At 31.5% G+C, this 27,480-nt stretch overlaps 1 protein-coding gene and 1 non-coding gene across 3 annotated transcripts in view; one reads left to right on the plus strand and one right to left on the minus strand.

Moving 5' to 3' along the window:
* The window catches only part of LOC129798145 (signal transducer and activator of transcription 5A-like), a 52,944-nt gene extending 36,998 nt beyond the window's left edge, over positions 1–15,946 (plus strand). The window contains exons 6-7 of one of the 2 annotated variants that reach the window (XM_055841141.1): positions 4,721–4,862; positions 15,183–15,946. In XM_055841141.1, the coding sequence (XP_055697116.1) occupies positions 4,721–4,862; positions 15,183–15,285 (245 nt within the window). In that variant the 3' untranslated portion in view covers positions 15,286–15,946. Of the gene's footprint in view, positions 1–4,720; positions 4,863–5,233; positions 5,695–15,182 lie in introns of those variants that run through there. The other variant, XM_055841142.1, reaches the window with a different exon arrangement.
* A 2,305-nt stretch (positions 15,947–18,251) lies between these two features.
* Positions 18,252–18,325, minus strand: Trnan-auu (transfer RNA asparagine (anticodon AUU)). Its single transcript has one exon. It is a non-coding gene; the product is annotated as a tRNA-Asn (tRNA).
* Positions 18,326–27,480: the final 9,155 nt, after the last annotated feature.

A 27,480-nucleotide genomic window follows, 5' to 3' on the forward strand; every position in this document is an offset into this window, starting at 1 on the left:
GAAAGATTTTTCTTTAACCTTTTAGAAATTTTTCAGGAATTTTGATGGAGAAAATTTTAAAATGTGAACAAAATCAACGAATATTGAATATTGGAAAAACTTGATTTCCTATGTAAAAATGAACAATTATCCCTATAAAATGAATTGTTTTCAAGAAAATACGTTTAAGGGAGTTCAATTTTATAGATATAAATATGATAAATGTACTAATATTTGATTGAAAGCAGTGGAAATTCCAAGAAGCACAAACTTGAGTGGTCCGCAAAATTGGAAGTAATTCGAAAAATGGGTCCTATATATGACTGAAATTGTAATTTTTTATTCATTTTAAATCGTCTATTTGTGGATACGGACAACAAAGATTAAAAGAATTAACTTTTGTTTATCCCAAAATTTCCTTGAAATTAACCCGGCTGACCCCAATACTTTCACAGTTCTTTTTAATCACTTATTAGTAGTACTACTCGTAGCATTCGATATTTTATTGAAAATAAAATGAAATTTTACTTTTTAAATTCAGAAATAAACCCAAAATTTCTATATTTACTCATATATTGTTATTATCTTAAACGAAAAAAAAGTGTTTTTATTTAAACTAAAATCTAAAACCTTTAAATCTAATCCATTGCTTTCTTGTGCCATATTGCCGCTCTGAATATGAATAGGGATTTGAGCGTGTATTGAGCAAAGTTACACTAACACATATGCAGGAAAGCGAAAATTGCAGCCCGGAATATGCCTAAAGCGGCAGCATTATGCGTTCATCGTCCGGATATGTTCATAATTAGAAAAATATTGTATTTAAGCATAATTTCGTGTGATTTTCTTAACTCTTTCGTCTCTTTTGGGACCCAAAGCAGCATATGAATATTCAGTGAAAAACAGTGTTTTTTAATTATTTAGAACTGATAAAAATTCAATTCTTTTGGATGATTACAAACTATAAGGATGTCCAAATGTAAGATATTTTTTGTAGGACCTCAATTAATTCCTGAGCTTAGATATTTTTGATTAAAAAATGGCGAATTTGTCTTGCAGCATATGCTGCGGTCCGGAAAGAGTTAAAAGTCTTTTCGTGGTTTCCATCATTTGTTTGTATCAAGTGCAAGACAAAGATTCCAAAGACAAACTGGGAAAAACAAAAGTGTAAAAAAAAACAAAATGGAAAAATGAAGATTCCGTAAAACACTTTAACTCTTTCCGGACCGCAGCATATGCTGCAAGCCAATTTCACAATTTTTTAATCAAAAATATCTAAGCTCAGGAATTAATTGAGGTCCTACAAAAAATATCTTACATTTGAACATCCTTATAGTTTGTAATCATCCACAAGAATAGGATTTTTATCAGTTCTGAATAATTAAAAAACATTATTTTTCACAGAACATTCATATGCTGCTTTGGGTACTCAGAGTCCCAAAAGAGACGAAAGAGTTAAAAGTATTTTTGCAACATCTACTCCCGTCAAATCATTGCTCTACCTGCCGATTTTACTCGGAGGTTTTTTGAATTTTAACGGTATATTCTAGTACATTCAGAGAAAATCTGCAGATTCTCGGCAGAATTTCTCCCTAGAAAATTTGCATAACCTCCATTACTTCACAAAAATATTGTTGATTTATGAAGAAACTGTAGAAGTTATAAAGAAAATTGTATGCTCTGCTTAACAAGCATTACCGAGTACACATTTTAGATACGTAAAAAAACTGCGAGCAAAAATACTAATTTCTTAAAAATCGCCAATCGAATGATACAAAAACACGAAATTTTGGTCGACACTCTGTTTAAAGTTTTCACTTCACTTTTCTCTACTTGTAACACGGCGTCGCAGAATTCTTTATTTTATATAAACACCGTGATATCACTAAGAATAACTCTATAGAATTTTGCAAACTTCAGTGAAAAATTTTTCCATCTCTTCTGACACATCTTGTCTGGAAAGTCTGGAATGTAGAAAAAATCTACAGAATATCTACAGAAATTCGTCCAGAGATTCGTCAGAAAATCTGCCGAAATATTCTGACGAATTTTGTCCCAAGCCCAAATAAAATTCGTAAGAATATCTACAGAATTTATCTGCAGATATTCTGTAGAGGTGTAGATTTTCTCTACAGAAATCTTAAAGATATCTGCAGATATTATTTGACGGGCTATTTACCGGTTGTCAACCGATTTAAACCGATTTATAAATCACTTAAAAGATCTCCCAAAATTGTTTTAAGAGTGATAGAATTGATTTTCGGGTGAAAATTACTTATCGGTTCGTTACCGATTTAGAACCGTTTTAAACCGTTTTATAAATCACTCAAAAGAGTGCCCAATATACACTACAGGAGCGATATACAGTAGACTCTCGCAAATTCGGCTCTTTTAAGATCGGGCTACTTTTTTAATTCGGGCAGCGGTTACATTTGGAAAAAGTTTGTTGTAATTTTTGAAGTTTGATTATGATTATCAAATGAATCAAATATGCTCAATTTTGGCATGGTTTGTCTTAGTTTTGATGTGATTTTGCATTATTGAGGGATTTTCATGCAATTTACGTTATATATGAGTGTGTAAACTCAATATTTATATGCACATGAATAAAAGATCGTTGAATTTCAAAAAGTTTGTCGCCCGAATTTCTGTCTAATTCGGCTGACATTTCGGTCCCATATGCCCGAATTTGAGAGAGTCTACTGTAATTGAATTTTGAATAAAAATTAGTTAGCGGTTATGAACAGGTTCATTACCGGTTCAGAACCCATTAGAACCGGCTCAGTTTTATCGTAAATTTCAAGACCTTTCCAACGAGTCCACACATGCACCCCATTCGCTTGATAAATGTGCTTCCTAGAGCCTTTTTAGCTTTTGACCTGGAAAAACCGTTATTAGAAACCATTTAACGGTATTTTCGTATAAGGACGAAATGTCCGCCTAGATAATTTCGAAAATTTATCAAAAAATTTTAAAAAATCGCACAACGCATTTTTGAGCAAACCCCAAAAAATATGGTTTTGAAGGTGATATGTTAACAATCCTTGAATAGATTTATGTAGGGTCACCCTAAGGTTCCAGGTCGCTATCTATAACTTTTTGGTCTCTAGAGCTGACGACAGCCGAACAGACGGACAAATAGCCTGACGACATTTGTCAGAAATTGTCTGAAACGCAAAGATTTGTTGAGAAAAGTAGCCTCCGGGGGGTGGAAGCAGGAAATTTTGGGAAGTGAAAAAATAGAGATTATACGGGCTTCAGACCTAAGGTTTAGCCATATGGCTTTACTTTTCTAATTTCTTGTCAGTGAAGATTTTTTGGAAAATTTGACTCAGGATTGAATTACAAAAGGCAAATGATCCATTAGATTCTTAAATTGTTTGCTATTAAAGATTTTGGGAGCTTCGGGAACTGAACTAAACCTCTAGTTGGAAGACGACTTTATACATATCAAAATGTCTGTGAAAGCTTCAATGAAACTTTCACAGAAAGCAATTCTCAAAACCGTGAATTTCTCGCGTGAAGTCACATAGCCAATATTTTTCAGCAAGATAAATTTGAATGAGAAGGTTTTTCACGAACGCTTTTGGCTATTTTATGCCAACAACAAATTGGGCCGCAAACAGCATAAAAAAAGGTTGACATCTTCTGGAGGACTTTAGTTTTGACATTCTAGCAAAAGCTCTTCATGAATGCTGTCAGTCACTTTTCTTCACTCACAATCTGAGAATCTCAATTCTAGCAGCTATGAAAAATCTGCCGTGAGATCTTCATTTTGTTTTTCTCACGAGTGAGAGCTTCACGAAATCTCAGAATTCATACCCTGATACGAGTTCTTAAACTGCCAATAGGTATTTCTTCGACCCTTAAGTAATGCTTTATTTTACTAAAAAAAAATCCATAATAAAGTTAGAACACTGCAGGCATAAAACTATTCAAATAAAGATTTATTTATTTGCTTGCTTAGGGTAAGTGTGCCAAATTTTAGCAAATTTCATGCAAGCACCAAAGTGTCAAGTTTTTTTAATCCAGTATTTTTATTACAAATTGATTTTTATATTCCTTCTTCTGGAGTGTTGCTTGAAACCTTATAGACAGTTTATCCTCTTTTTTTTTCTCTAAAATTATTCTTAACACATTTTAAAATGAATAAAAATGTAGACATAGCTTTGGTGGCTTATTTCGGACACCTTCATTCTCATAGTTCCTTGCCATTCGAGAATTCTTCAAAGGTCTTTTTCATATCATATCGTTAGTCGAAGCTCCATTTTTTGTTTTTTTTGCATTGTATAATCACTAGAGTATACAAAAACTAAAAAAAAACATGAAAATTCAAGGAACAAAAAAGGTGGCCGGAATTGCAAGCTGTCCGGAATTTGGCACACTTATCCTATCTCTACAAAATATAAAGCGGTCTTCAGAATAGAGATTTAGCCCAGTTCCTGAAAGTCTCAAAATCCTAAATAGCAACTAATTTTAGTGATTTTTCAGAAACTCATAGGTCATTTGTCCTATAAATTCAATTCCGAGTTAAATTTTTATTTGAATGATACGAAATTAGAGCAGTTCAGCTATATGGCTGTCTTAGATCTGAAACCCATATACAACAAATTTCCCTAGAGCAGAGTTGTCTGTATATTCAAGATCAAATGGGATTTTTGCTTAATTCTCAATGGAATTAAATTCATTAAAGTGAAACTTCAATTGAACTTTGAATTAATTGACAAATATTGCTGTGCAGGTCAAGCAAACAATGGATATGTGGTGCGACGATTGGTGACCCAAGTTCCCGGAGTACCCATGGGAAGTTATCCAAATACCCCGAGCCACATGAGTATACAGTCGCCAGATCATACGAGAGATACACCGTCAATTTCAAGCAGGTACTTGAGTCAATTCTAAATATTTTACTTTATAATACTGATTTAGTGATTTTATATTGAACACAATAATAGCACAGCTGCTTTTTTCACATTAACTCTTCATCATTCTTCTCTTTTAATAATTTCTTTTTTATTTTTCATCCACCCACACTTTGTCATTTCATTAAACTCTTTACACTGGTGAAGTTTTTTTTTGTGTTAGAACAATTCATTTTTTATTTGGTTATTGATACATATTTTAGATAAAATATTCTTAACAATAAAAACTGTGTTAAGTTTATTTTCTATAATTTTGTAAAAATATGTTAATTAACTCCCAAAACAAATAGAAAAGTCATTTATCCATTTATCATACTAATCCCTATTTCCAGCTATACGGGAAGTACATTAATGCAACTTTAGACCAATGAATAATATCACAAAAGAAATTCATTAACCCTGGTTTGAACGCATACTAACTTGAGACACTAAAAAAAAATAATCAACTTGCAACAAAATAACATACTCACCTGTGAGAATGGTAAAATAGAAGATATATTATTACAAAAAAAATATAACGATGCTGTGAAGATCGTGAAAAAAATCTACAAGTATTAATCATTGAATGATTCGCTTTTATGTGGAAAAAAAATATTTAAGGCATTCCAAAAAGAAAAAGCTAGGTTAAAAGAGAACCATAAATGTTTTATCGAACGAATGAAATTCGAATGACTATACCAGAAAACAACGTAAATGAATAACGAGATTGTTTGGTGTATATTAAGTGTTATTTATCTTCCAATAACTTCTTTGGATTAACCAGAAAAAAAATCATGTTAAAGCAGAAAAAAAATCTCTATAGTGAATGTTAATTGTGATGTTTTTTCGTTATCTCTTTTGCTTTTTTTTTTAATAATTATCCTGTGATTAAAAATTTGGGGTTTTCTTTACTTTGCCGTAAATTTTTTGTTGTAAAAATCTCTTATTTTAGCAGGAAAATGGTATTGAGTCTTCTAGTAAACTTTTGCTCATGGATAATTTTAGGCCACGCCCCTTTTGTGATTTAAACATCATATATAAATTGTTACACCTGTCAAATTAAAACCATTCAGAAGTTTATGTATTCGCTTACGCATATCTTTATTAAAACCTAGAAATACAAACTAGATATATGACTAAAAGGTCAAAATATTAAAGGAACATCGGAGAATTTATTTGAGTTGTAATATTTTTTGCAAAAACTTTAAGGATTTTATGTTTAGATACGCATATGAAGATCCTTGAAAGGTAAGGGCGTAAAAATAAATAAATAAGCTGAATAATTGGAATTATGAAACACTTTTTGGCTCAGTAAAGCTCAAAAGAGCGTAATATAGAATACAGGCCACGCCCCCTTAGCAATACAAGGGTAAAAAGTATTTTCAATATTAATTTTCAGATCAATAAACTTAATGTTTATAGATGGATAAAAAATATATATATTTTAGGGGAAAATACAATACAACGCATACTACAAAGTGACAGTGACCTAGCAATCATTTGCAATCCATAAAGTAGGCGTGGTTTAAGAAAATGTTTGCCTACAAATATTTCGTGCAATATTATCAAAAGCAAATATAATGTGCAGTATTATTTGACTTATCAAATAGTTATTCGCTTTCCAGCCGGATTTTTTTGGGAATTGAATTTCTTGGGGGCGTGGCTTAAGGTACGAGACCTAATAGGCGTATCGCTAAACTCGCAATAGCTTTATTTTTCTTCTGTTTAATGATTCATCAGAAAATTCATTTCAAGTTTTGATTTTTTTTCTTGCTCGAGAAATATTAAATAACAGTACATATCGTTGGTTGGATCAGCAACTGTGTCAACTGTATTTACTTTGTGTTTTCGTTGTAAATGACGCACCGCTGCATTGCGTTTACAAAGAATATGCAGACACCGAGGAATTGCAGTTTGCACATTTTCTGATGCAACCGACGATGTATAAGTGTTTTCGGTGTTTTACAGTGTGCATTGAAATTAATGTGACAACGTTTTGTCAGATTATTTGTATTTCAAACATGTTTCCTTTTTCATTATAAGAGTTCTTCGTCTCGGAACGGAAACGTCTCGGAACGGAAACGTTCTTCGTCTCAAATCACAAAGTCGACTAGTCAATTTATTCCCTTCAATACATTGGAAATTTGATCGTCGCTTCTATCAATTCTATCTTCTTTTTTTTTTAGAAGGAATTAGCCAGGAGGGTGACATTACCTCTGAAAAATGCGACCGGTTTTAGTGTAATTTTTTCCCTGTTTTCGTACACATTTCACGAGATATCTCCAAAAATACGTAGGTTGCCAATTTAGGGTTTTCGGTTGCCTCTTCGTTATTAAATTGGCTTTTATTTTGTATTAGTATTTTTTGCTAATTCATTCTGCAATGACAGGAAACAGCTAATAAATTCAAAAGTTTTTTCGGCTCGCTAGAAACATGGGAAATATAGGAAATATCATGCCCCTGGAATTAGCTGAGATTCTTTATAATCTCAGCTTTTACAAAATATTTTCCACTGTATTATGCACCTCTGAGCCTCAGAAAATCTGCCATAATGAAAACAAATTTCTTTCATCCTGTTTTATCATCTTTATGAGTGTGTCCCGTCTAAAATAGAAAAGCTTGGCATATTTTCGATTTTAGGTGGTAATCTGTAGGGGTATTCTGTAACACTCTGGCAATGTCATATGATAAATTGCGTATGAATCTCAGAACAGATTTTTCGTAAAAGTGATTCCGTAACCGTGACATTGTCATGTGGCATTGTCAGAAGTCATGTACATGAGACTTCTGGCAATTCAAATGACAATGAATTTTTACTAAACAAATCAATCAAGACGGACTGTATTTGAATAATATCATTAAACAAAGAGATTTCATTAAAAAAAAGAATAATGCATTTTCGAACTCATGTGCTACGAGAAAAAAATCTCGATTGACATTGTCAGGTGTGACAAAATGTCACAAAAATTATAGAATTCCCCTACTGGGAATCCATTCAGAGATGCTGTGAGAAGTTCATTTGACAGTTTCCGTGAAAGCTTAACGAAACTTTCACAGTAAATAATTCTAAGAACCCGTGAATTTCTCGAATGAAGAACTCACTAGTCAATATTTTTCCATCGATAATCGTTTCGATGAAAAGGGTTTTTAAGAACGATTTTGGCTATTTTGTGCCAAAAATCTAATAAGAATGCTTCTTAAAAGCTCCTTCTGACATCTTGTGGAGAACTTTAATTTTGGCATTCTAGCAAAAGCTCTTCGTGAATGCTGTCAGTCACTTTTCTTCACTCACAATCTGAGAATAGCAATTCTAGCAGCTGTGAAAAATTTGCCGTGAGATCTTCGTTTTGATATTTTGACTGCTGAGAGTATCACAAAATCTTAGAATACACCTCCAGAATGTGAAATTGTATACTGCTCTCTTTGAGTTCGAGCAGTAGAAATCGCCTGAAATCTGTCTAAAAAAGGTTGGCACCTTTTGGGGAACTTTAGGCTTAACATTCTAGCAATAGCTCTCCATGAATGCTGTCAGTCACTTTTCACACATAATCTGAGAATCACAATTCTAGCAGACGTGAAAAATCTACCGTGAGATTTCCATTTTGATTTTCTCTTGATTTAATTCTCTTGAATTATTCACTTGACAGCTCGACTGAACGTTTCACTAGTGATATTCTAGTAAAAGCTCTCCATGAATGCTATTAGTCACTTTCCACTCATAATCTGAGAATCACAATTCTAGCAGACGTGAAAAATCTACAGTGAGATCTTCGTTTTGACATTTTCACTGGTGACAGTTTCATAAAAGCTCAGAATTCAATCCTAGACGCTCAGTGTGGGACTTTTATTTCAAAATGGAATAAAAGTTCATTTAAAATTAATTTTACAAGCTATTTAAAAAAAAAATGCACAGTATACGATTTTTCTTACGAAATATTCACATTGAATCTTCAAGTGCTCAATATGAAATTGTCGTAACTGACTGCGAATAAATGGAGATTTTAGAAGTAATACCCAATGTTAAATGCGCTGTGAATACGTAATTGTTCGCGTAAATTAACTGATGTAAGCGACGATATGTGTATGAAGTTTCCATTGAACAGAAAGCGCGATATACAATTTATTTGTGGGCGGAGTTTACTTGACAGATTCAATACTATTTCATTATAAAATAATTAAATAATAAAAGAAAAAATTATGGTAATGTTAAGTAAAGCCAATTAATTCACGATATAAATATCAAGAATTTAAAATGAGAGATATACTATTTAAAAATTCGAATGTGATGTTAGAAAAATTTACAATGATTGCGCATGTTGATACTGAAATTCGAATTATTTGGAAAATATAGTTAAAAAAATATATATTTAATTCGATGTTATAAATATTTGTGGCGCTGTCTTTTTTTTTCATCTTCTATGCATTTATTTTTATAACTGTGACTTTTTAAAATGAATGTGATAACTTTCATAGAATTAATTGAAAAGTATCGTTTAGAAAAAGAGAACTACTAAATGTCGAAATTAGTGCAAGAAAATTATCGAAGATGTTATTTTGATCAATTACAACGAAAAACTCACGATTATTGTCGTGATGTTTTGAGGCCCAAAATCATGGTTTCATTAGTGAAGGATTAATGAAAATATATACCTATATTAAAGGATATACTGTAATGAAAAATATATATTTAATGAAAAAAGAACGTGAAATATTGTTGTTTTTTTCCAGACGTTTAGAAATATATTTTATCTTCTCTTTTTGAAGAATAATCGAAATAATCGTCTGATAAATGTTATAGTATTGTAATTTATTTAAATGAAAAAAAAATCATCTCGATGATTAATACTAATATACTAAAAAAAAAGAAGACAGTAAATTAAAATAAACACTTATGTGTTGAGTGTTATAAATGTGTGATTGATTGTAAAGTCTGTAAAATATTTATCTCTTTGATGTTTTACTAATTCTCTCCGCCCAGTTTTCATTCACTAATCATCGATCATTATGTAGTTACAATATCAATTTACGTTTAGATTGATAGGAACTAAAAATCCTTGAACGAAATATTATGACTTTCACTGTTGTCTTTTTTTTATTGCATTATTTCAGACTACAAGACTTATCAATTAATACATAAAATCAATTAAACTCAATTAGATTTCACAAACAATATTATATTTTAATATTTACAAATCTATATTACAAAAGATTTTTGCTCAAACTAACGAATTTATTGAATGACATTCGAGACTGAATTTTAAAAATTATATTACTAGTATTTCATTTAATAATTTTCATATCATTGCATTTGTAAATGTTTTTATTTTTGTTGATGTGCATGGTGATGTTTATTGCATTTTTTGTATTAATATTTTTTTTGTATATTTTTTTTCTCACTAACATTTTAATTATTTTTCACTTGGCCCCCAGCATTTTTGGCTATAGATGAATTTTTTTTAGTGGGATTGGCAGCATACATCTGATAAAAATTGTAAAATACACATGAGAACAATAAAAAAAAAAAGTATTTCATCACTCATCAAATAGGCGAAGGTTTAATTAAATTCTCATAAAATTGCATGCATAGAAAAAGCATCGACAAAGGATTCAATTTCGCAATATTTTGGATCATTGTTTATGTATTGGTCTTTTGATGTAAACGAGATCAAAAGTACACTTTTCACACTGTTATTGCTGTCGGAAAAATGAAATGTACGGGAATTTTGTAATTTGTTTTGTATCTCATTCACTTTATCGACTGAAAAGTTGTTTTTTTTGGGGAAGTTCTTTAACAAAACTGACTGGTTTGTATCTCGGTTTCAAAGTTTTAGGTTTTCGCGTCCTCCGCCATCTTATCATTAGAGAAAAACAAGTAAAACAACCCCCAGAAGTTAAATGTGCTAAGTATTTATAAATAAAGCGGTTTAATCTCTTGAAGCTTTGTAAATAATTGAATAAAGTCCCGTTCGCTTAAGGGGTTACATGGGCCTCTCAGGTCAAAAAATAGGCCTTTTTTCTGATAATAATAATTTATTGTGTCGAAAATATTTTAGAAATTCCAACTTTTGGAATATAAAAGACTAACTTTAGAACAAAATTTAAAAAAAAAATTTGAAAAATTTTGAAAATTCGACCGTTGGTAGCTGACTTTCGGAACCATTCCTCAAAACACAGACATTGTGGTAGGTAGGATTTCTCCCAGTAGGTTTATCTGAAATCAAAAAACCAAATATACTCTGTTAAAGGATTAGTTGAACCCCTGGATGAACTAAGAATTTTTGAAAAAAAAAAAACAAAATTTGGATCTTTGGCAAAAGTTTTTGTAAAAAAGTATCAATTTTACCCTATTTTTCAACACATTTTGTATTGTAAAAATGGTTCTAATTAAGCGCAGAATCACATTTACAATAAAATGCTCGCCGTAGCCCTACCGTACTTCGTTAATTTACGCATTTTTATTGCAATTCTTACGCAAATTTTCCATTACCGTATTACCTTATCTCATACTCGGTGGCAATAGGTGAAAATAATATAAGAAAATTGAAGAAATAAGGCGAAAATTCAATAAACAGTGAGCAAGAAAAACTGTAAGAGAAATCATCGTACAGCTTTTTTTGCTCCGAGAGTTTTACTCCGATTGACTTGAATTTTTCAGAAAATATTTTTTAAATGTTATATATGACATAAAAAATGATTTTTTTGACTTTGAGACCCATGTAACCCCTTAAGTTGATATGAATTGGTTCCTAGCTTACCTCAAAACTCTTACAAAAAACTGACTAGAATTTGAAACACAAGGCGCTATTTTAAGTTCTTTGAATTGCTATAGGTACTCTGGATAAAAATCGCTCGTAAAAGTTTTGTAAAATCTCGTTGCCACATATAGAAAAGTAACAAGATGTTTGGCTACCCCTGTCGCCATAAGGATTTTTGTAAAATCTTTTCATTTTCAACAAGATATCTTGTTAATACCGGATACTCCACATTTTTTACTAATAATATACAAAATCTTGTAAAAGTTTTGTCAGTATTCTTTTCTTTATTCATAAAAAAATGACGATTTTGTAGTCGGTAATGGTCTCTAAAGTCCTATTTAACCATTTCCTGCAGACAGCATACCGGCGTATAATTCCTATTTACAACATAAAGCATGAAAATCGTGATTATTATATCCACTAAATTGATAAACAATTTGACAGAAAATATTCCAAGACCATTTTGAGAGAAAGATAAAAATGAAAGACAAAACGATATATTTTGCAACGCCATCTATTGAGAAATTCTCATGAAAACAGGATTTTGAGAAAACTTTTACAAGAATTTTGTTAATTAATTTTGGTGGATTCGGTTTTAACAAGATATCTTGTTGAAAATGAAAAGATTTTACAAGAATCCCTATGGCGACAGGGGTAGCTAAACATCTTGTTACTTTTCCAAATCGACTTATTTTACAAATTTTTTACGAGATTATTTACGAGATATTTTTTTTCACAATATAGCCAGAGAATGATACTTCAGTAGTGTCTTGGCTAAAAAGCAATTCTTTCCTTTCGTAGCTGTATTTTGATTCTCCAATAGTGTCTTGGGTAAAAAGTGAATGACTATCTATTTAGACAAAATGTCCTTGATGTTCGAAGAATTTAAACTGAAATTTCGTATAGCGTTTTGGGAATTTGCAAAATATTGCACCTAGGAAGCTGTTAAGGAAGTTACTCAGTCATTATGAAGGGAATTACATATAATGAAGTTGAAGTATTGTAATTGTCGGTGCTTTGTTTTTTCGATGTCAAAGTGAAGACTGCTACTAAGCGTTTTATTTAAATCTTTGAGAATTCAGACTTCCGAGTAAACCGAAATAAACTACTGAGGAAAATTTGTCCAGTGTTGAATTGAAATTTACCGATATATAAGCGAAACATCCCCAAGTCCTTGGTGATATCGGAAGTATATAATGGGGTTCTTCAGGACGAGTTATTCGTGCATGTATTTTAATACAATAAAATAGCTCAAAAAATCATTAAAAATTAATTCAGTCACATCCTGATGGCGTTGGAAAATAACTTGTCGGTCGAAAAAGTGAAAAAGGACAAATACATGAGATATTTATTTCAAATTGTGTACATACAGTTAATTTTGTTTTGTTAATATATTTTGTAAATTGTGCATATGAATGAGAAATGCGCAACTCACAATAACTTTTATTTTCTAAATGTGATTTTGACATTTTAGTGAGAGTGAATCAAATATAGATCTATAGTTATCTCACTCACTCACATGGACAATTTCAAAAACATGTTTACAAAGTAAAAGTAATGGTGCGTTGGACATAATGCACAGGACACAAGAAATTTTGTTTTGGAAACAATTAACAATAACTGTTGTAGACACTCGACATTTCAATGAGAGTGAGAAATCTAGATCTAGTCGTCTCGACTCTCATAGATCTACATTTTACCACAAAAGTTATCATGCGTTGGGCATCAGAGTGAGCGAGGCGACTAGATCTACTTTTCACTCACTCTCAATAAAATGTCAAAAACATGTTGGCAAACGTTATTGTGCTCTGAGATTAATGCCCAACACATAATAACTTTTGTTTTGTAAACATGTTTTTGACATTTCAGTGAGAGTGAGTGAGATCTAGATCTAGTCATCTCGCTCACTCTCATAGGAAATTTTGAAAACATGTTTTCAATCAAAAGTTATTGTGCGCTGGGCATAATGATCAACGCACAATAACTATTGCGTTGTAAACATGTTTCTGACGTTCCAATGAGTGTGAACGAGATCAAAATCTAGTCGTCTCTCTCTTTTCTATAGGAAATTATTGCAAACATGTTTGAAAAATTGTCTATGAGAAAGCAAGATGATCATATATCTACTTTTCTCTCACTTTCATTGAAATTTCAAAATCATATTATCAAAACTAAATTTACACTGCACTTAGCAATAATACCTATTTCAGTGAGAGTGAATGAGATGCAGATCTAGTCATCTCGCTTTCTCTTTTTGACAGCTCCGAAAACATGTTTTCAAATCAAAGGTTATTGTGCATTGTGTGAGTAAGATGTAAAGCTGTCGTCTCCCTCACTCTTAGGCAATTTTGAGAACATGTTTACAAAATAGAAGTTATTGTGCGTTTGGCATTATGCCCAACGCACAATAACTTTTGTTTAGTAAATATGTTTTTGACATTTTAATGAGAGTAAATGAAACATAGATCTAGACATTTCGCTCATTCTCATGGGAAATTTAGAAAACATGTTTACAAACAAAAGTTATTGTGCGCTGGTCATTAGTCGATGTATAATGCCAAGCGCACAATAACTTTTGTTAGTAAACATGTTTTCAAAGTTTTCTATGAATGAGCGAGATGACTAGAACTAAATCTATGAAATCTAGGTCTAGTCATCTCGCTCTCTCATGAATAATGACTAGCGCACAATAAATTTTGTTTGTAAACATGTTTTCAAAATTTCCCATGAGAATGAGCGAGATGACTAGATCTAGATCTCACTCATTCTCATTGAAATTTCAAAAACATGTTTACTAAACAAATGTTATTGTGCGTTGGGCATAATTTCCCAAATATGTTTACAAAACAAAAATTTTTGTGCGTACACCACTGCATTGTTCTGCCTAAAATTTCTGATATATTCAAATAACAAATGTAAATCTGAATTACTCATTATGAATTTGACAAAGCTTATTTTTTTATTTTGAATTCAAAGATGCTTTTTGAGTTGAATTGCAACTTTTAATTACAAAGGGTTTCGTAGAGAAAATTTCAAAGTTGAATAATAGCCCATTTGATTGTCAATAAGGGCAATTTAGGGTTAAAGTTTTAATCAAATTTGTGCTGCTAGTCTCAAATACTGTTTGGTTTGATCTGTCACTATTTTTTGTGTTGGTGTTTTTGCCATTGGTAGTTTTAGATAAATTGCCATTATATAAATTTTTACACATATTGACTATCTATTTACACAGTATTCATAATATTTGTATAGAATGTATTCACAGTATTTTTTTGATTAGAAAATAATGAGAAAAGGTTATTAATTATACAACAATATTTATATACTAATTGTTGAAAAAAAAATGGATACTTGTGATCTATAGATATAATTAATATATTAATTTAATAATAAAATTTAAATAGATATAAACGAAAATAATTAGAAAGCACACAAAATTACTGAATGGCTTAAAGTTATCAATATAATTATTAGGATAGTAATGTTAATAATAATAATGAAATTAATTAAACCTCCCTGTTTGTTGACTCTTCATTCAATTCTCAAGTTATGGACAACCTGGAATTGCACTCGGCAATGAACTTGGTATGATGTTAGACGAATTTGAGCTCGGAATGTTTCCCACAAATTACCAAAATCAGCAAAATTAGGATGTTGTAAATTCTCTCTCATGAGTGGAGCATCTCTTAGCGGACAAGATAGTTTTTTTCTCAATTGATACTTTTCTTTTCTAAAGATGGTAAAAGGAAAAGAAACTTGTAATAAGTAAGTGTTGTTACTTTAAAAAAAAATGTGCGAAGGACAAGAAATTTATAAAATAGTGTTTAATTTCTCAAAGCGATAATTTTTTTTGGAGATATCCAAATAGCACCATATATATTTTTTTTTAGTTTCTTGAGAAAGTTTTAACACAAAGTGACAAGAAAAATATTTTTTTTTGGAATTATAACAAGATATTGACGAAAAATCCGCGCTTAATAAACTTTTTTTTTGTTTTAGATTTAGAATAAATGATAAAAAAATATTTTACACTTAATAAATAAAATATTGGTGATACTGAGGTTATTGTATTTTAAATATAAATATTTTTATGTAATTAATAAAAAAAGTGAAATTAATAAAAGTCAAATAAGATTAGCTGTCTTTACTGTTATAATAGGAATAATAAAAATAGATATTTAGTAAAATAAGAGAATACAGATGAAAATACATCAATTTTCTTCTTAAATCTATTTTTGCACACACTTTATTTTATTAGAGATTTTGACATGGAAAAAAAAAGATTAGCTTTCTCAAAGAAAATTAAAGAGACCCCACATATTTTCAATCAATACCAATTGTGAGAAATTTCTATGGAATGTATTTGAGATTGTTTAAGAGGAATATCCCATGAAAATATTTACACAAATGAAATATTCAGATATATTTACTATATTATACTAAAATTATTAAAAATAGTATACATAGACTTCTTTAGTGAATTTCGTCCATTTTTGAATGAAACATCCTTTAAAAAAATACTACATAAATTGCAGAGAATATATTTTGAGAATCAAAAATATAACGAAGTATAAATATTTGAATTTCAAGTGGTTTTTTTACAGCAAAACGAGGAAAGAACATTTTTTGATTGATGCAATCATCACTAAGTAATAATAATATTACAGAGATTATTATGTTCATGTGTTTTGTAGTTACTAATCTTATTAGAATAATGATTTTATTATTCGTTTTTACGAAAACCCATATTTTCCGATAACAAAATTATATTTTTAACCCTCAATAGGTCCTTAGAACAATTCCGGAATACAAATTTTGTAAGAGATTTTTAACCTATTCACTTTCGGATAGATCGGACATTTTAAGCCATATGGAAGAAAAATCCAATGCGCTACAACAGAACATTCAAATTTTCCATAATCGCCGTTAGTGGCGCCAAAGTCAATTACACTGCTTATAAATCAACGATTTTTCGACAAAACGCGAAATATTTGTTCTAAAAGGAATATAAGAATATTACACTCTTTTCAGCCTAAAAGTTTAAGGCCTGTACAGACTTTGATGATCAGCTTCTGCTTACTATTGGTTTTATATTGCAAGTTAAACTTAAATCTCGAATATCTCGAAGACGAGAAATTTTTAATATTTATTCAAAATAAAGATCATTTTCCTTTAGGCTAAATTGCAAGCTATGGTAAATGTCCTAATTCAGCAGAACCATTTCCAGACGCTTTAACTTTGACAGAAGATTCAACACATTAAGTTCATATTTTTTCTGAAGAGAATTACATAAATTTTCTCCTTGACTCTTCTAGAATGTTACTGTTTAGTGAATATTCTTTAGATATAATTTAAAAACTTCTTAAATGCAAGAAAAATAGGCGAGTGTAAAATACTTCTATTGGATACAAATTAATCCAAATGGAGACAAGGGAAAGTTTCTAATTGGAGACAAACAGTGTAAGTGAAACCATTAAGTGCTCTAATTTCTTATCAATTATGATTTTTTGGGAAAATTTAACTTTTTATTGGATTATTAAAGATAAAAAACCTATTAGGCTCTCAAAAAAGCAATTAAATTGCACACTATTTAGGATTTTGAGACCTACGGGAACTGGGCTAAACCTCTAGTCTGAAGACCGCTCTAGGCCTCAAATTAGGAGATTAAGATTTGTCTATGGGGCGCTTATGGAGCCGCTGCACTTAGGCCACTTATTTGGACCCGTTATACACCCCCCCCCTTTTCTCCTTGTGGATTTAGGCAGTGAATGTGCCAACTTCTCTTATTTTAGGCGACTCATTTACTTGCATTACTTCTCCATTCATTCACTGGACGAATTCGAGACTAATACAACAGCTGAAAAATCTGAAGTTGCCTAGTCTCGAACCCAAGACCTCACAGTCAAAGAGGCACTTCTATCCACTGATCTACTGAGGCCTCTTTAGACCTAGGCTTAAGCCATATGGCTTAAATTCTTCTACAGTAGACTCTCTCTCAATTGAGCATTTGGGGCGAAATATTACCCGGTTTATCGATAGATTCGGGCGTCAAAGCCTTTGCAAATTCCACAAAAAGCGCTCAATTATAAATAATCACAATAAAATAGGAAGAACTACAGCGAATTTGAGCAAATTGGCTTCATAATTAAATGTGAAAGTTGTCAACAAAATTTTTCGCCCGATTGAGAAAAGACCCATTGAGCGAGAATCTACTGCAAATCGGTTGCTGTTGAAGGTTTTGAGACCCTCGGGAACTGGGCTAAAACTCTGATCTGAAGACGGTCTAATATACAAAATTGTTTTCTGATTAAAAAAAAAATGTCGAGTTCAGCCATAGGACGAAACTTCCCAAGAAGCATTTTTATATTAATATATTCTAGTAGAATTCTTTAAGTTGGGCTCTATAGAACCAAAAATTCTTATAATCTTCTTATAGCGTTCTTGATTCCGTTCCTAACATACCTAAAAGTAAAATGGCGCACTTATATTTACGGAAAATTCTACACAAAATTATCTTTATAAACCTTTTGAAGGTGAATTAAAATAGAAATCGTCAATCAGAGCAAATGACACTCAAATCATTCAGTTTTTTCTCAGTGGAGACAGGAAAAGTTCCTGCCTCCATCCAGAATCGAACTGGAGACCTCTCGCTAAATAGACGAGTGCTCTACCAACTGAGCTATTAGACGCAAACCTGTGCTCGTTAAAAGTCGTGTAATATCGGAAATTTTGTGTTGATAATTCTAATGGAAATTGCAGATGGCTGTGCTGGTAGTACTAATCTCGCTTATTTACGGTGCCATGATGAATATATTTGCGCCAAAAAAAAACATAATAGAAAGAAAAACTCACATGATAAGTCTTGTTGATATCTTTGTCAGAAGACGGGTAGCTCTTCACTACACACCCTATTATTTGAATCTTGCAGAAATACAAAGGAATTAAATGCAGCAAATATGACTTCAAATGAAAAGTTCTTAAATCGCGCGCAATTCAACTGTGAGAGAGAGATAGAGACACAAATAATTGACTTGACAAACGTCTGGTGGCGCTGCGGCTGCGAAAAATCTCTAAAATGCGACAAAATATATTCTTCTCTATTTTATCCTTATTAGCAGGTTGTGTCCCTTCTTGTAATATGTACTTTTGCATTCCTTATTAACCAAAATAGTGTTGTACAAAAGGATTTTTCTCAAACCTATCCTGAATTTTGAGACAGCTCAAATGAATACGAGTCTTCCAGCTCAAAATTTCATCCCAATGTTTTTGTTGTAATATCGACAAGTATTTACAATTAACGCAAATAGCTGTATTCAACTAAATTATAAAAAGGATTTTCTTGTGAAAATGACTTAACTCTAAGGAATTAAGCAATTTTAACATTAAAAACCTCTCATTTTCTCTACGTGAATTTTCGCGGCACTTCGAAAAATCTCAACACGCACCACCAAATTCACTTCGCCTTTTATTTTAACTCAGGCCTGAATTAGAGGCCATATGTTCTGCTTGACTTGCTACACGACCTTTAACCTAAAAAAAAGTTTTCCTGTCCTCCAATGAGAAAAACTGGATGATTTGAGTGTCACTTGCTATGATTGACGATTTCTCTGTACATAAATACAATTAACATTGAACTAAAGTTCGGAAAAATTCTCACAGTGAATTAAAATACTTCTCAGGCTCGGTTCGCAGATATTTTGCTTCACAGGTTAGGTCTGAAGACGATAAAAGTCGTAGGTCTAGCCCTCAATCTCGCTCTTAAATATCCTTTCCTTAATTTTTAAAGAACTAGCAGGACAGAACTATTTAATTTTAAGAGTCTCAAGGGTAAAGTCCCTTTTTCTACACTGAGAAAAAAACGGGGGTGCGATTAACTTTTTTTCCTCATAAGTTTAACATTTTTTAGGTGTAAAAATATATCAACATTTTTTAATGTTAATTTTACATCTTTTTTAAGGGTAAAAATAACATGAAAAAGGGTAACTTTAACTTCTAATACACCTAAAAAGCATGATATTTACACCGATTTCGGATCAATACTGAAGGGTAAAATTAACATTACCGGAATGTTATTTTAACTTTTTCGGATTTCTCTCAGTGAAGGCTTTTAAGTTACGAGTTCGAGCACTTCGCAAAGCCTGGGACACTTTGCTACCCCTTTTCTATATCTACTTAACAGTTTTGGTTTTTAGTGATATAACTTTATAAAAATACAGTCCAATTTGCTGCAACAAAAGTTTCGAACAAGTTGTTTTTTCGACAAAAACAAAAGATATTAGATGGAAATATTAAAAAAATAATGGAATATCGAAAGTAAATCAATAGTTGTGCTACTTTTGATATTCTAAGCAAGAAATTATTTCGGTAATATTTCTTAAGTAATTCAGTAATTCTCTTGGAAATTTACTAAACAATTAATCAACTCTTGAATTTTTCTTTCTTATCCATTTTCCATTGAAATATAAGGAAATATGAATATCTTTTTGAACAATTTTTTGCGTGGTTTATAGGTGCATTGAAAGTAAATTAAAGGACAATTGAGGGTTAAATTCAATAAAAATATCTCTTCAAGGAATACATCCGATACATCGAAAAATTTTAAAAATATATTTACTAATATTTTTTTCATTGATTGTTCTGAAATGTCGAAAAATAATCGGCAAAATTATAGTATACTTACCATTTATGGAAGAAAATAGATAAACTAAAAAAAAGAGAAATATTTACATTACATGTGAGTGCCTCTGTGCTTTAAAAGAAATATACTATTTAAATGGAAAAAAATATATATAATTGAAGAAATGTCGATATTGGAAAGAAAATGTATGAAAGATAATTAAATGTGCTATTCAATAGATGTTGGAATTGTTTTCCTGGATACAAAAAAAAAGTTTTATGTATCAATTGAAATATCTGAAAATCAATTTAACTCCGATTAAAGTTTGAAGAAATAGAAATATACATAAAATATATATAGCTCGAAATGTCTATCTGCATGATTGTGTGTTCTTTTCCCCATCTTCTCAGTGAATGAACCAAAAAGTAAAAGTTATTCGAATTGTTGTTATGCCACATACCCCCAAAAAAAACATCCAAAAAATCTAAGAACAATAGAGAAATGGATCGAGTAAATGTAGTAGAAATTGATGTAAAATTTTGAAAATGCATGAAAATAATAGAAGATTTAACGTAGTTTTGTTGTTTTTTTTACGGACAATCTTTTACGGAAATTTATTATTAATACAACAACGAATAATTTTACTAAAAACTATCTCAATATTTTTTTGATTTCGAAATGAATTGAATTATGTCCAACGCACAATAACTTTTGTTTTGTAAACATGTTTTTGACATTTCAATGAGAGTGAGTGAGATCTAGATCTAGTCATTTCGCTCATTCTCATGAAAAATTTTGAAAACATGTTTACAAACAAAAGTTATTGTCCGCTGAGCATTAAGCTTTATTCACAGGTTATTAAATATTTGATACTACTAAATATTTTATTCTATCGCGGTCTCTGATTGGCTAAAGCTTTGAAAGCTTTGGAATGCTTTCAAGCTTCTAGCCAATCAGAGAACGCGATAGGAGTAAAATGTTTCATAGGATTAAATATTTAATTAAATGCAAATAATGCTTTATTTTCAATAATCAATCAGGATATTAATTAGGAAAATATGTTGGAAGGTTAAATGAAGGCCATTTTATTCAGTGTCTTTTAGCGAGTGCCATAAGGAAGAGCAGAAAAGTGCGAGAAAAGAAAATTAAGTAGTAAAAAGAAACTTTTAAAATTGAATTGAAATTTTCTTATCGAAAAAAACTGCAGTAAGAGACACTGATTTTTATTAAATCAATTACAGAATAAGAAGAGAAAAAAAACAATAAGAGTCATAAAAACTTAATTAGCAACACAAACCTAAGCTGTTGTAAACCATACTTAAATAGTCTATTAGCATATTTTTCTCTTGAATTCCACAGAAGCACTTAAGAAAAATAAATAAATAAAAAAAGAATATTTAAGAAGAATTTTGAAAAATACATTTTATGATATAAAAAATCGAAATATTTCGTCAATTGATTCAAAGACAGCATATTTGAGAAAACAGAATCCGTCGTAATTACTTGTGAAAATAACTTTGTGAAAAAAAAATTTAAACAAGTTAAAAACACTATTCGGTGCTTAATTAGTGGCAATTTTCTTTGCGTATTTTTTTGCATTTAACAAATTTATGTTATTTCATTTTTTTTATTATGAGAAATTTTGCACATAAATCACAATATTTTTGTTTAGTTTAAGGTAATTTGTGAATAGTTATGTTGTTAAAGAGAAATGCTACAAAAAAGAAAAGATTATATTTTCGGATAATATTAAATGTTTTCCTTATTTTTACAAATTATATATTTCTTTCTAGAAAACAAAATATTTTTTAAAATTAGTTTTTAGGGAACTACATTTTAATTTTTTTCTCTAAAATATGCAATCATTTTTTTTTACAATTTTTTTTAAGTACAACTAGTTTTGAGAATATTCGATCTTGTTTTAAAATTAATAAATTGTTCAATGGCTTCGACTATTTTTTGTCTGTCTCTTTTCTATGAAGTTTAGTGCAGATAACTTGAAAGTAAATGTAATTAATTGTAAAGTTGTAAGATTGATGAACGATCGATTACACACAAAGTGAGAACATTTTAGCATTGTACCAGAAATATTTACTTGTAAAAGTGTAATTTAATTATGAGAAAAATATAAAATGAAACTAAATTGGTGGTTTTTTTTATTGGGGCAACATTAACCCTCTAAAGTCCAATTTCTAATAAGCAAAAAAAATAGTGAGATAATTTTTTTCTGAACTAATATGGGGTGTACCAATTCTGATGAGAAAAAAATAATTTGGGAACAAAAGGTAACGATAAAATCTCAAAAACAAATTTTTCGGAAATGGTTTACTTTAGAGCAATCTTGTTGCAAGTTTGCTCTTGCGAAATGCAAACGCGCTGCGATGTGTTGATGCTTGAGGCACGGAGCAAGGATCATCCTGGATCAGACAATGTTTGGCGATCGTTTAATAGCCCTCCAAATTGTGGACGGTGATACATTCAGGCCAAGTTCGGCCTTAATTGCATTGCAACTTCGAGCACCGTTTCATAACGTATGGCCAGTGAAATCTGCACAAAGTTCAAACACAATTTTCTAATATTGTACATAGTTTTATTATAACTTCTTTACATGTTTTGAAAGGTATATGTATGAACTTATTTCAGGAAAAAATCCGGTCCGATCCGATGAGCTTTTCGGCACATTCGGGGAACTTCCACCATTGATGTCGAAAATGTGGATGTTGGCATCTTCTTCAACTCTCGTTTTATTTTTTCCTTCAGCGTGACTTCGGTTTTGGGTCGAAAGTTTCGGGCATACACCTTTCACTTAATATTAGCAATGATTTAATAGGTCTCAATTGGGGGACGTTAGGGGGAGCTTTCTTCCTTCTTGACAACAGGTATGTGAAGTTCCTCCAATGTGTTCATTGTCTTCCTTGAGTAATGGCTGGGTGCTAGGTCTGGCCAGAAGATCACATTGTCCCTTCGATGATACTTATTGATGAAAGCTTCCAGCTTAGGCAAGCAACCTCTGATATAGACGTCAGAATTTTGCGTTAGACTCTTTGTGAGGAACGCGGGCTCAGACATTCCAGCAGCACTGATTGCAAGCCACAAAAGGACCTTTTTCGGGTACCGTCGTTGCGGGTGACTTTGCACGTTTTTTCGCTGTTTTTCAACTTTACTCTCTAAAAGTGGATAGTTAAAGTGAAAGGAGGGGGGTGAATGGGAAAAAGTATTTGTATTCAGTTGTTAATGAATGGATTTTGTGCCACTAATATTAATTTTATAAAATTTTACTATGATAAAATAAATCAAGAAAAAAGGCTTTCACTTGGGATAAGGTGCGGGTGACTTTGCACTTTTTAATAAATACTAAAAAATCAACAATTTCTGATAATAAACGACAATGAAGATCTTCATATCTAAGGGTAAGATGCACGAGATCTAGAAGATGACGTGGTCGCCATCTTGATTTGACATTTCTCTCCGCAATTTTAAATAACTGTCAAACCCTAAAACTGGTCCGATTGGGTTGAAATTTTAGTATGTTGTAGCTGATGTCAAGACCTTTTCAAAACATATTTATGTTCCAGTCTACGTCAAGTATTTACCTAGATACAGAAGCTCAAAGTTTAAAATTTTGTAATACTCATATTTTGGTGGTCTTTATTTTTTAATCTTCAATATTTGAAACCTAAACGAAATGCCTTAGTAACCATTAAAAATGGTTGAGGCATTAATTTTATATATTTATTTACTCTAATATAATTAAAAAAAAATAAACGAAAAGTGCATTTAATTAATTTTTTTATTCTTCATCTTTGCGAAAACGATTTTTAAGATTCTCAAATAATGCGCTGTTATAAACAAAAACATTACTTTTCTTTTTGTTTGTTTGTTAGATCTCATCACCTAACTATGGCGCTATCTTTTTTGTGATAGTTTTGATAAAAGAAGCTCCCTGTAGTTCAGTATTCATGAAAATGTCAAAATTTTGAACTTGGAGCCCCTATATCTAGGCAATCACTTGACCTAGGTTGGATTTCATATATGTTCTGAAAAGGCCTTGACATCAGCTACAACATACTAAAATTTCAGTCCAATCGGATGAGATTTTTATTTTGACAGTTATTCAAAATGGCGGACAGAAACGTCAAATCAAGATGGCGACCATACCATATTGTAGATCTCGGTCATTTTATCTTAAGTTCGCACAAAATTGGATAATTTTTAGCCAAATACTTCTATAATAAAGCTTTAGAAAGACCAATATATGCAATTTTATGACATAAATCATGTGTGATAATAGGAAAAAAAATATTTTAATAAAAATAATCAACAAAATCGAAGTGGATTATTCTAGCCAGATAAATTTAGATTGGATTTGGGCAATTTACTACTCTGAAATCGATTTTGGAATTGCACCTTCAGATAACTTTTTCACGGAGGCATTTTTTGCTAAAATACCTATACTAGCATTTCATTGACTATTACTGAAACTACAAGAATCCTTTTGGGGATCATTGTACCTTACTTGGTACATAACATATCCCTATATACTTTGACATGGTAGACCGGATCGGCGAAGACCATCAATAAGTGCTAGAATTTATGAAAGTCTTACGGACAGCAGAGTGCAAAGTCACCCCCCGAGTGCAAAGTCACCCGCAACGACGGTACTTAGTGTGCTAAACGTACTTATCTTTCTTGTCTACATTGTCGTCACGTACATAATAATACTGGCCCTGCCACTCATTACCATCCATGGTGAAATAGGACTCATCGTCCATGACACAAACAATGTCGTTCTGAGCGTTAAAAACATTTTGGATCAAAAGAGACAAACGAATTTTCTGAGTCTTTTTCTGAGTTTCTGAGACAGCTGGCTTCGGTTTTCTGGTTCTCCTCTTAATTCCCATAGACTCCAGATACTTCTTCACCGTTGTTTTGCTGCATTCAAGTTTGTTACCAAGCTCACGGTACGACTTTGCAACTTTATTGGATGTTAACTTGCAAGTCGAGCCCGCATCTTCGATTGACTAAGGGTGCTAAAATTTCCAGATCCCTTAGCTCGTGTAGTGATTTTTCGCTTCCCATAGTTCAACAGGATGGTATAAATACTCCTTCGCGATATTCCCATAGTCACAAAATGTATCACGACTTCAGACTTTTTCAAGATAGGATGACTGTCGTGAAAATTACAAACTAATTTTCGTCTATACTCTTCAGTATTATTTGTGGGAGCCATGTTTCCTAACTAAATCTAGCAAAACTTTTATGTCATGTTAAAAACACATCTGGAAACACATAGTTTTTTGGCACTTATAACAGCTATTCTTCTCTCTCTATTTCTATAAACGTCTCTTTTTTTCATTTCGCCTCTTTTTATATGAAATGTGTAAGTGAGAGTGCAAAAGAGAATGCTCTTCTGTAGGTTAGACAAAGATACCAAATAATTATATATAATAAGAGATTTTATTTTTATAATAATGCATTTTATTTTCAATAAATTATTGTGAATAAACGAATTAGGATAGAAAATTTAAACCAAAAAGATATGAAAGAATATTAAATTCTCTAACTTTTAGGCATAGTTATTTGACATATAAAATGCTCTATTAAAGTGGGAAAATTACTAGGAGATGGAAAAACACAGAAAAATGCATCATTTTAGGTGCCCTTTTTAAAAAAAAATTTAAAAAATAAACTTTAATTTCATCGTAGGTGCTTGATATGTTCACAAGTGTTATAGAGGATGAAATTACGCGTCAGTTTAGCTTTATGTGACTACCACCGGATAATTAGAACTGGAGATATGAATTTTTGAATTTTATAAAACAGCAAAAAACAAAAAATGCTTTTCCAAAAAAATCTAGAGGTGGCCCGGACAGATTGCAGATTTGAGGTCCTTAAATGACCCTCTAACAAGTTTTGGCACTCTCGTCAAAGACACCCACAACGTGTCGCACAGTGTATACATTTTAATTTTTTTTAAGCCTTCAAACTTTTGTGCAGATTTCACTGGCCATACTTTAGGCGCAATGTGTTCCTCCTTTCAGTGCGTTGAGAAATGAGTTTTTAATTCAACATCGAATCGAGTAATTTTTACTCGTTTGTTTTTCTGAGTCCAACCTTTGCTATCTATCCTATGTGGATAGCAAAGGTCCAACCCATGGTTTAGCTCATCGTAGAAGACTGTTTGTTTACCAAGAGTTGCTAATTCAGAGCTAATCCTGGTAGGTCTTAATGCCCTAGACACACATACGACTTAAGCTGAGGTATGGCTTAGTCGGAAATGATGTAAATGTAGTTTGACCATTATTTCTAATATAATTACGCTAAGCCGTCTCTCGACTAATCCTCAGGTCTTTCAAGGCCCTTCCATGAGTCTCGTTTGGGCCGTGTAGTGATCCAACACCTACTACCCGCCCCCCGGTCGCCTGAGAATAATCCCGAGTGATATAGTAATTTAGTTCAATCACTATTTCGATTAATTACGTTAATACGTCTCTCGGCTTAAGTCGTAAGTGTGTCTAAGGCATAATACTATTTATTAGAGTACTATATAGTTTTCTCAGGCACTCAATGGGTCAAGTGGTAGAGTACTCGCTCTATGATGCAAGTCTCCCAGGTTCGAATCCCATTCCCCTTTAGGCCACCAGGAATTTTTCTGGCGTTAAAGGTGTTCGGATTGCATCCAGTGAGCTTCACTGCACTTAATTCCACGGGCATATGAGACTGACAACCTCATCCCGTACAAGAAAAAGAATAATACATGTCTAGAAATCCCCTTGCGGGAAGGTCTATCTAGTTCCTTCATGGAATGTTGTGCCAGCAATATAGTTTTCTCATCAGAAGCGGTCCGCTAATCCAACCGGTGAAATGTATAAATAATCTCAACTAAATGGCAACACTCTTAGAAAAAATTAGTTCGTACAAGCTCATATGCAGTTATTAGAACTATAAAATATAGTAAATATAGACCCAACTATATATTTAGTTTGGGTAACTAAATGAAATAGTTGACCACAGTTAGTTAAAGTATCCTTTTCATTTAGTTATCACAACTAAATCAAAATAGTAATGGGTACTATAACATATTAGTTCCAATTACTAAATAAATGGGGTTGATACCCATCTTATTGGCTGTAATAACTATATCATATTAGTTGTGGTTACTATATAGCATTCATTGTGATGCATATTTCTTATTAGTTGCTTAAAATTCGAAAGAGCTTTAACGCAT

This window comes from Phlebotomus papatasi, chromosome 1 (genome assembly GCF_024763615.1).
Source record: "Phlebotomus papatasi isolate M1 chromosome 1, Ppap_2.1, whole genome shotgun sequence".
NCBI classification, from domain to species: Eukaryota; Metazoa; Arthropoda; class Insecta; order Diptera; family Psychodidae; genus Phlebotomus; species Phlebotomus papatasi.